A 12,736-nucleotide genomic window follows, 5' to 3' on the forward strand; every position below is an offset into this window, starting at 1 on the left:
ACACTCCATGATTTTATTATACCATATTTCTTCAAACTAAAACATAATTATCAAAGTATACTTACGCAGATAGATATGAAAAGTCTTTATTAAAGTTGTGCCTATTTCCATTCTATGGCGGCCAGGCGTGAACGCAGACCCCACAATTTTATTATACCATCCCTATTTAAGTTAAAAAACATACTTATCAAAGTATTCTTATGTACATCTATATCAAAAACACTTGTAAACGTGTTTTTTAATTTTTTATTTCCATACTTTGTGGACCAGGCGCGAATGCAGACCCCACAATTTTAATGAACCACCGTTCTGCCAGATCAAACCTACCCATTCCTGTGTCTCGATACATCTTCTATCATTATATGTAATCAGTTTTTTAAAATAGTCAACCATATAGGAGCCTATTCGTGACCAGACACAAACATACACATTCAGCTTTATATTATAGATATATATACTACAAAAACACCTATACTTAAAAAAACCTATACTTAAGACATTTTTTTAAAATCTTATTAAAATTATAAAATAAATGAAATCCTAATTTTTACAAGAATTTCTTTTAAAAATTCAAAAAAAAAATTTTTTAAAAATGATTTCAACTGAATTAAAATATTTTTACAAAATTCAAAGTGGGAATCCATCCAAAAAAAGTTTCCATTAAAAGATATGAATTTTTAAATACTCAACTTAAATATCATCATCATCATCATGATGACAATAACAGCCTTTCAAATTTTTTTCTTTTTTAAATCCCATGATTGCAGCTAATATTACAGGGGAGACAAATAACCTTTTGCCTGTTCGATGCACGCATGACATGCAGCCGTCACCAAAAAGCGACCTTTTCAAAACAAGCTGCTGCTGCTGCGCACTCGACCTTTTGCGTCTTATCTACCTTGTCTCGTGTGACCGCAGCAGACAAATCTTCTGTCATCAATAGAGAGAAAATTACTATGGAATGGGCCAAAATCAGGATTGCTAAACTAGGGCTCAGCTGAATAAGATAGCCTAAAGAGCATGACCACCCGACAAACAATCTGATTGCCGTTTTGTTTGAGTTTTATTATTTCATTGCAATCACATTTAGATATAAATGAGATTAAAAACAAAACAGACGTGAAGGATGATAGGGTGAAATAAGTCCTAATAACGTGATTTTATTTTAGTCGCCCCCCCCCTCCCCGCTTAAATTAGTTTCCCTATACAAAAAAAAAAGAAAGAAAAAAAAAACCCTTCAGTTTGGCTTGGAAAAGTGAGGGCGAAACCTGACAACCGACTCTACCCCCTTATTTATCTAACTTCTTTAATTTTTTTTCCTTTTCAACCTCCATCGAAAGTTTTCCCTCTGTCCTCCTTTTTACCATGGATACAAAAAGAAAAAAAACTCGGTCTTCCCGTTTTAATAGCCATAATAAAGTTTTGTAAACCCCCCCCCTCCATCAAAAAAATAATGATATATATATATATATATATATATATATATATATATATGGATATATCGATACTTGTAGCCAAATTGAATATCAAAATGCTCATATCTTTGATTCTATGGGACAAAACTACATAAAAATTTGCAGGCTTTTTGAAGATTATAATACTATTCCATGGTTAAAATTTATGACAATTGTTAAAAAGAACTTATGTTTTCAAACCAATAAAATTTGCCTACATTGTCCTACCAGCTTCAGTTGTCTCTCCCTATGTCCTTTCCAGGCCACTAATATATATATATATATATATATATATATATATATATATAAAAGTAACGTGTCTGTGTGTGTGTGTCTGTGTACATTTCCCTATGCAATAACTCTGTCAATTTTAAGCCTACAGATTCGAAATTTGATATACAGGGTACTGAGATTTGGCAAAATCGATGTGATTGGTTTTCGGACAGAAATTTGGCGATTAAGGGGTCAAAGTTCAACGATTTGACCTTTGAGAACTCTACCAAACTCCTCCGACAATTTTGGGTCTAAACACGTGAAATTTTAGATATAAGTTCCTTGGACATGGATCTAACTTAATACCTTGATTCGAGCCTAAAACAATAAATGTTAAGGGGTCACAAAAGGGGTCAAAGTTTTTTAAAAATTGACATCTGCGGTCTCTTCCAAATTACTCAGACAATTTCTGGTCTAAATATTTGAAATTTTACATAAAGGGTATTCAGAAATAGGGCAAGCTTTTTCATCGGTTTTGGTCGAAAATTTTTAGTTACCAATATATAAATGTATGTATGTATGTCTGTTTGCATGTCTGCCTAAAACTTTCAATAGAGGCAATGGATTTTACCAAGATCAGTATCGTTTTAAAGTTTGACCTTTCAGACGACAAATATCGAAAAATTGGCTAAAAACATTAATATCTTCCCCTTCAACTAGGCACTTTTCTACAGGGAGGTCACTTTTTTCGCCGATATTTTTGAAAGTTATCCTCTCCTTTAGATTGTCTAGCCTTAATTTTTAAAAATGTCACTTCCGGTTTGGCAGTGGTCGTAACAGCATAGACGTAGATGTAAAAAAAAAAAAGACGTTAGGTTTTTACCCTGTTCTTTTCCTTCTTCGCGGTACAGGTTCGAGCCTGCCTTCCTACTTCCACATTTTTTTTTTTTTGTTCAACAGACACATCCAAACACCCGGGCAACGCCGGGCCGAAATCCTAGTATATATATATGTATATATATATATATATATATATATATATATTACTAGCAGGACCTTTGTACCGGTGTTGCCCGGTGGAAGTATGATTTTAAAGATTAGGAAAGGAGGTTTCCATTTAACATGCAACATTATATCAAATATGAAAAAAACTTATATATTTAAAGATTTGGAAGAGGAAATTTTTTGTGATGACAACGACGAAGGAGAATGTTGTAGTGTATAGTGCATTTTAAAGGTTCCAAAGGAAAGCATAATGTTAAAATTCGCAAAAGACAGTATGTAAACTGGGTTTAATTTCAGAATCAAGGTTTACTGTTTACTTCCGGTTATCATGGGATAAGATGTCATTGTATGGAAGACCAAAGTGTAGATAATTTACTATTAAAATTGTTAAGAAATGGTTGCCAATGAAAAAAAAAATGTTTTATTAGAACTTTTCAACCGAGTAACAAAGACGTACGATTAAAAATTTAAACAGGGTATCAATGGTACAAACATCTGTCGCTGGCATCACCACATCTATTGATTTGTCCATGATTAAACGTTATAATAATAGCTCTCATTTTTAAAATTACTACAGCTATTGCCTTTGTAATTCACGGGAAAGAAAATCTCGTTTGAAAACATATTACAAAAAGAAAGTCCATATATTTAAAAAAAAAAAAAAAAAAGAAAGAAAGTCTGCACTTGTAATTTTTTTAAAAACCGCAAATTTAACCTAAATTAAATGTAACTGTTTAAACAAACTATACCTCATTTGATTCAACTTTTATTCCTCTATAATTTTACCTGTTCGTATTTGACTGTTAATTGAAGTATCCTAGTGTTCACGTCAATTTAAAAAAAATTAGCTTTAAGTTGAGGAAGCAAAAAGGAATCCGCACTTCAGAACATTAATGCCACACAGGAACACAATGAACGAGTTAATATTTAGCAGCGTAGTCCTTCTGCAATTTAACAGCCTACAAATTTTGAGGCATTCTCATAAATTAGTCTGTGGCAATAGTCCGGTGAAAGGGCATCTCACTTCTTTAATTTTCGTCCAAAGTTCTTCCATATTTGAAATTCTATCATTGCGTGGCTGTTGCTTGATGTAATGCCTTGCAGTTTTGATAGGACTTGGGTCTGGAGATTGTGCAGGCCAAACCTAAACAAGGAATATCATGCTCTTCAAGAAACCTCTTGACATCACCAGTTGTGTAAATCGGAGCATTATCCTGCATGGAGATGGGATTATCATCCAAATTACGGGCAAAGTCGGGTAAAAAATTCTAAGTCAACATATTAATGTACTTGGTCAAATTAATTCAAACTTGCAAGCAACCTATAGGTCCTGGACCATTCGTACTAATAATGCCCCACGCCAAAACTGAACCTCCACTACCTTGCAGAGTGTAAACTGTGCACCTAGGATTAAATTTGTCTTTCCTCTGATGGACGTACTGCCTACCATCACTGCCTAGCCTATTAAACTTGCTTTTGTTGCTAAAAATCACTTTCGACCAATATGAAGAGTCATGATCTTCACTGCATCTAACGATTTCTAGACGGCGCTTTCTGTTCTTGACAGAAATCATTCACTTGCATCTTGCAACACAGCCTCGCAAATAAAATTCCTTCAATCTGTTCTTAACTGTAGAAAGAGAGCACTTTTTAACAAGATTACCAAGTTGTTGGATTTGGGAGCCGTTTCAAATCTGTTTCCTAGGCTGAAGATCTTGATAGCATTGTCTTCCTTATAAGAATTAACTCTAGGACGACCAGATCTAGAGGCATCACAAACACTGGCGGGTTTTAATGATTTTGCACAGTTATTCGTACCATTTTCTCATCGCATTTAAATCTGCGGATGATTTCACGATTGGATAAACCAGAAAGGTAGAGATTAATAAGCTCCTAATGATCACTAAGAGAGACTCGAGGCATGTGAACTAAAGGTTACAATGTATAATCTAGAAAAAACAACTATTATGATTAGAGATGCTAAAATGTGGATATTTTAAGCTGGTTCTAAGCTCATTTGTTGCTGTGGAGTTTCTTTTTACTTTCTCGATTTTTAAACTGAGGTAAACACTAGGATACTTCTATTAAATTGACGCAAACACTAGGATACTTCTATTAAATTGACGCAAACACTAGGATACTTCTATTAAATTGACGCAAACACTAGGATACTTCTATTAAATTGACGCAAACACTAGGATACTTCTATTAAATTGACGCAAACACTAGGATACTTCTATTAAATTGACGCAAACACTAGGATACTTCTATTAAATTGACGCAAACACTAGGATACTTCTATTAAATTGACGCAAACACTAGGATACTTCTATTAAATTGACGCAAACACTAGGATACTTCTATTGACGCAAACACTAGGATACTTCTATTAAATTGACGCAAACACTAGGATACTTCTATTAAATTGACGCAAACACTAGGATACTTCTATTGACGCAAACACTAGGATACTTCTATCAAATTGACGCAAACACTAGGATACTTCTATTAAATTGGCGCAAACACTAGGATGCTTTTATTAAATTGACGCAAACACTAGGATACTTCTATTGACACAAACACTAGGATACTTCTATTAAATTGACGCAAACACTAGGATACTTCTATTAAATTGACGCAAACACTAGGATACTTCTATTAAATTGGCGCAAACACTAGGATACTTTTATTAAATTGACGCAAACACTAGGATACTTCTATTGACACAAACACTAGGATACTTCTATTAAATTGACGCAAACACTAGGATACTTCTATTAAATTGACGCAAACACTAGGATACTTTTATTAAATTGACGCAAACACTAGGATACTTCTATTGACACAAACACTAGGATACTTCTATTAAATTGACGCAAACACTAGGATACTTCTATAAAAAGTCAAATATTACTGCCTTCTGTAGTTGTTGTTTCACCATGTTTTATCCAACCGACATTGGGTAGGATGGAAACTGCTCAGTTATGTTCACCTGGAACTATAGAGACTCAATGCCTTTATCCACTGCGCAGTGGATAAAGGCATTGAGTCGCTACAGCTTCAGGTGAGCATTTTCTGAAGCGGTTTAAATCCTACCCAAAGCAGGCCAGCAGGTTAGTTGGCCAAAATATGGTGAGACAACTATGGAAAGCAGTAATTACTGGGGAGACTTGTTGTCACTCAAACTCCAGAGAACAGCACAGGGTATTCTCAGTAATTGTTGGTTATGGCCTGTATGAAAAGTCCTAGTGAGTGAATCAATGCCTCTGTTCAGTTTCGAAAGACAAAGGATACCCCTACAGAGGCAGCTGTGCGTGAAATTGTGAGGCAAGGGTTGCACAATCGCCAACCACACCTCTCTTGAATCGGCACTGTTTGAGTCCAGTGGCAAGGAAAAATCCAGGACGACTGGAAACGATAAGCGGAGTGAGTGAATAATGATGTGGAAATCAACCCACATAAACCATGAATGTTGATGAGCCATATGAAAGATGCAATAAAAATAAAAATTAACAAAAAAAGTATATATATATAATAAATTCCACAGCCAAAAAACGTTGCAGCCCTCAAGAGCCATGACAGTCAACGAACAGGAAGTCCAAGACTCGAGTTTCGCCCTATTTAGGCTCATAAGTTAGACACATCCGAACTCAGGATTCGAACCCCAAGCCTCTTGCATGCGAGGCAAGTACTCTCTCTCTCTCTCTCTATCCCTCTCTCTCATATAGATAATTGACTTTGTTGTTGTTCCTTCTTATGAAACTGATTTTTAATTTAATTAAATTTTGATTGTTAAATTTAAAAAATTTTAAAACTTTTAAATTATAAATCACATTACTTAATATTGAATTAGCTCTAGGACATTTAACTATCGAGCTTATTATATATCTAAATTACAACGAGCATTTCCTGTATTTTAATTAAACTAGTAATTTCACTATTACATTAAAATACACTTAGCTCTTTAGACTATTATTCTAATCTCCTTTAAATTATATATATATATATATATATATATATATATATATATATATTAAGGAACACTGTAAACCAAAGGGAATTAAAACTGCATAAAATCTCAACCACAACCACACACAGTAATTGTACCAGTTTCAGCTGATACCACAAATGATTGAAGGGTCAAAGAGGATATACAGACCAAGGATGGAAAGCACCAACCAGACCTCCACTGGAAATGTGCAGATAAGCAATGGTTGCCAACAATCAACTAATGATAAGCTTTTGTCATAGCACAAATCATTTGCAATGAGGAGACAGAGGGTACTAGAAATTTGGGAATACTTGTCACTCAGATTCAAGGAACACTAGCGGTTGGATTCAACGAGAAATCACTGATGATGACGACCGGTGTGAGAGGTACAAGTAATAAAGATGCAATAAATAATTGCATGTAACGTACCTGCTTGCGTTGTTGAATGATTTTCCTGTTTCGATCATATGCGAACACTGTTTCACCAGCTGCGGAAGCAAAATATATAAATATTAATAATATAAGAAAAAAATATAATTATTAATGATATAATTTTGATTATTGAAAAAATAAATAAATAAATATGAATAATATAAAATATATAAATATTAATATTATAAGAAAAAAATATAATTATTAATGATATAATTTTGATTATTGAAAAAATAAATAAATAAATATGAATAATATAAAATATATAAATATTAATATTATAAGAAAAAAATATAATTATTAATGATATAATTTTGATTATTGAAAAAATAAATAAATAAATATGAATAATATAAAATATATAAATATTAATATTATAAGAAAAAAAAATAATTATTAATGATATAATTTTGATTATTGAAAAAATAAATAAATAAATATGAATAATATAAAATATATAAATATTAATATTATAAGAAAAAAATATAATTATTAATGATATAATTTTGATTATTGAAAAAATAAATAAATAAATATGAATAATATAAAATATATAAATATTAATATTATAAGAAAAAAATATAATTATTAATGATATAATTTTGATTATTGAAAAAATAAATAAATAAATATGAATAATATAAAATATATAAATATTAATATTATAAGAAAAAAATATAATTATTAATGATATAATTTTGATTATTGAAAAAATAAATAAATAAATATGAATAATATAAAATATATAAATATTAATATTATAAGAAAAAAATATAATTATTAATGATATAATTTTGATTATTGAAAAAATAAATAAATAAATATGAATAATATAAAATATATAAATATTAATATTATAAGAAAAAAATATAATTATTAATGATATAATTTTGATTATTGAAAAAATAAATAAATAAATATGAATAATATAAAATATATAAATATTAATATTATAAGAAAAAAATATAATTATTAATGATATAATTTTGATTATTGAAAAAATAAATAAATAAATATGAATAATATAAAATATATAAATATTAATATTATAAGAAAAAAATATAATTATTAATGATATAATTTTGATTATTGAAAAAATAAATAAATAAATATGAATAATATAAAATATATAAATATTAATAATATAAGAAAAAAATATAATTATTAATGATATAATTTTGATTATTGAAAAAATAAATAAATAAATATGAATAATATAAAATATATAAATATTAATATTATAAGAAAAAAATATAATTATTAATGATATAATTTTGATTATTGAAAAAATAAATAAATAAATATGAATAATATAAAATATATAAATATTAATATTATAAGAAAAAAAATAATTATTAATGATATAATTTTGATTATTGAAAAAATAAATAAATAAATATGAATAATATAAAATATATAAATATTAATATTATAAGAAAAAAATATAATTATTAATGATATAATTTCGATTATTGAAAAAATAAATACATAAATATGAATAATATAAAATATATAAATATTAATATTATAAGAAAAAAATATAATTATTAATGATATAATTTCGATTATTGAAAAAATAAATAAATAAATATGAATAATATAAAATATATAAATATTAATATTATAAGAAAAAAATATAATTATTAATGATATAATTTCGATTATTGAAAAAATAAATACATAAATATGAATAATATAAAATATATAAATATTAATATTATAAGAAAAAAATATAATTATTAATGATATAATTTTGATTATTGAAAAAATAAATACATAAATATGAATAATATAAAATATATAAATATTAATATTATAAGAAAAAAATATAATTATTAATGATATAATTTCGATTATTGAAAAAATAAATAAATAAATATGAATAATATAAAATATATAAATATTAATATTATAAGAAAAAAATATAATTATTAATGATATAATTTCGATTATTGAAAAAATAAATAAATAAATATGAATAATATAAAATATATAAATATTAATATTATAAGAAAAAAATATAATTATTAATGATATAATTTCGATTATTGAAAAAATAAATACATAAATATGAATAATATAAAATATATAAATATTAATATTATAAGAAAAAAATATAATTATTAATGATATAATTTTGATTATTGAAAAAATAAATAAATAAATATGAATAATATAAAATATAAATATTAATATTATAAGAAAAAAATATAATTATTAATGATATAATTTCGATTATTGAAAAAATAAATAAATAAATATGAATAATATAAAATATATAAATATTAATATTATAAGAAAAAAATATAATTATTAATGATATAATTTCGATTATTGAAAAAATAAATACATAAATATGAATAATATAAAATATATAAATATTAATATTATAAGAAAAAAATATAATTATTAATGATATAATTTCGATTATTGAAAAAATAAATAAATAAATATGAATAATATAAAATATATAAATATTAATATTATAAGAAAAAAATATAATTATTAATGATATAATTTCGATTATTGAAAAAATAAATAAATAAATATGAATAATATAAAATATATAAATATTAATATTATAAGAAAAAAATATAATTATTAATGATATAATTTCGATTATTGAAAAAATAAATAAATAAATATGAATAATATAAAATATATAAATATTAATATTATAAGAAAAAAATATAATTATTAATGATATAATTTTAATTATTGAAAAAATAAATACATAAATATGAATAATATAAAATATATAAATATGAATAATATAAGAAAAAAATATAATTATTAATGATATAATTTTAATTATTGAAAAAATAAATACATAAATATGAATAATATAAGAAAAAATATGAATATTAATGATATAGAAATATAATTTTGATTATTGAAAAAATAAATACATAAATATGAATAATATAAGAAAAAATATGAATATTAATGATATAGAAATATAATTTTGATTATTGAAAAAATAAATAAATAAATATGAATAATATAAGAAAAAATATGAATATTAATGATATAGAAATATAATTTTGATTATTGAAAAAATAAATAAATAAATATGAATAATATAAGAAAAAATATGAATATTAATGATATAGAAATATAATTTTGATTATTGAAAAAATAAATAAATAAATATGAATAATATAAGAAAAAATATGAATATTAATGATATAGAAATATAATTTTGATTATTGAAAAAATAAATAAATAAATATGAATAATATAAGAAAAAATATGAATATTAATGATATAGAAATATAATTTTGATTATTGAAAAAATAAATAAATAAATATGAATAATATAAGAAAAAATATGAATATTAATGATATAGAAATATAATTTTGATTATTGAAAAAATAAATAAATAAATATGAATAATATAAGAAAAAATATGAATATTAATGATATAGAAATATAATTTTGATTATTGAAAAAAATAAATACATAAATATGAATAATATAAGAAAAAATATGAATATTAATGATATAGAAATATAATTTTAATTATTGAACAAATAAATAAATAAATATGAATAATATAAGAAAAAATATAATTATTAATGATATAGAAATATAATTTTAATTATTGAAAAAATAAATACATAAATATGAATAATATAAGAAAAAATATGAATATTAATGATATAGAAATATAATTTTGATTATTGAAAAAATAAATAAATAAATATGAATAATATAAGAAAAAATATAATTATTAATGATATAGAAATATAATTTTGATTATTGAAAAAATAAATAAATAAATATGAATAATATAAGAAAAAATATAATTATTAATGATATAGAAATATAATTTTGATTATTGAAAAAATAAATAAATAAATATGAATAATATAAGAAAAAATATAATTATTAATGATATAGAAATATAATTTTAATTATTGAAAAAATAAATAAATAAATATGAATAATATAAGAAAAAATATAATTATTAATGATATAGAAATATAATTTTGATTATTGAAAAAATAAATAAATAAATATGAATAATATAAGAAAAAATATAATTATTAATGATATGGAAATATAATTTTAATTATTGAAAAAATAAATAAATATGAATAATATAAGAAAAAATATAATTATTAATGATATAGAAATATAATTTTAATTATTGAAAAAATAAATAAATAAATATGAATAATATAAGAAAAAATATGAATATTAATGATATAGAAATATAATTTTAATTATTGAAAAAATAAATAAATATGAATAATATAAGAAAAAATATGAATATTAACGATATAGAAATATAATTCTGATTATTGAAAAAATAAATAAATATGAATAATATAAGAAAAAATATAATTATTAATGATATAGAAATATTATTTTGATTATTGAAAAAATAAATAAATAAATATGAATAATATAAGAAAAAATATGAATATTAATGATATAGAAATATTATTTTTATTATTGAAAAAATAAATAAATAAATATGAATAATATAAGAAAAAATATAATTATTAATGATATAGAAATATAATTTTGATTATTGAAAAAATAAATAAATAAATATGAATAATATAAGAAAAAATATAATTATTAATGATATAGAAATATAATTTTGATTATTGAAAAAATAAATAAATAAATATGAATAATATAAGAAAAAATATAATTATTAATGATATAGAAATATAATTTTGATTATTGAAAAAATAAATAAATAAATATGAATAATATAAGAAAAAATATGAATATTAATGATATAGAAATATAATTTTGATTATTGAAAAAATAAATAAATAAATATGAATAATATAAGAAAAAATATGATTATTAATGATATAGAAATATAATTTTGATTATTGAAAAAATAAATAAATAAATATGAATAATATAAGAAAAAATATGAATATTAATGATATAGAAATATAATTTTGATTATTGAAAAAATAAATAAATAAATATGAATAATATAAGAAAAAATATGAATATTAATGATATAGAAATATAATTTTAATTATTGAAAAAATAAATAAATATGAATAATATAAGAAAAAATATGAATATTAATGATATAGAAATATAATTTTGATTATTGAAAAAATAAATAAATAAATATGAATAATATAAGAAAAAATATGAATATTAATGATATAGAAATATAATTTTGATTATTGAAAAAATAAATAAATATGAATAATACAGAGAAAAAATATAATTATTAATGATATAGAAATATAATTTTGATTATTGAAAAAATAAATAAATAAATATGAATAATATAAGAAAAAATATGAATATTAATGATATAGAAATATAATTTTGATTATTGAAAAAATAAATAAATAAATATGAATAATACAGAGAAAAAATATAATTATTAATGATATAGAAATATAATTTTGATTATTGAAAAAATAAATAAATAAATATGAATAATATAAGAAAAAATATGAATATTAATGATATAGAAATATAATTTTGATTATTGAAAAAATAAATAAATAAATATGAATAATACAGAGAAAAAATATAATTATTAATGATATAGAAATATAATTTTGATTATTTAAAAAATAAATAAATAAATATGAATAATATAAGAAAAAATATAATTATTAATGATATAGAAATATAATTTTAATT

General features: G+C 22.5%; 1 protein-coding gene across 38 annotated transcripts in view; it reads right to left on the bottom strand.

The window, feature by feature from the left end:
- Positions 1–12,736, bottom strand: part of LOC145271199 (arf-GAP with coiled-coil, ANK repeat and PH domain-containing protein 2-like) — a 636,480-nt gene that overhangs the window by 474,080 nt on the left and 149,664 nt on the right. For all 38 annotated transcript variants that reach the window (XM_080126741.1, XM_080126736.1, XM_080126765.1 and 35 more), the window contains exon 3: positions 7,093–7,151. In XM_080126741.1, the coding sequence (XP_079982867.1) occupies positions 7,093–7,151 (59 nt within the window). The remainder of the gene's footprint in view (positions 1–7,092; positions 7,152–12,736) is intronic.

Source organism: Euprymna scolopes, chromosome 46 (assembly GCF_053919585.1).
Source record: "Euprymna scolopes isolate OS-2025 chromosome 46, ASM5391958v1, whole genome shotgun sequence".
Lineage (NCBI taxonomy): Eukaryota > Metazoa > Mollusca > Cephalopoda > Sepiida > Sepiolidae > Euprymna > Euprymna scolopes.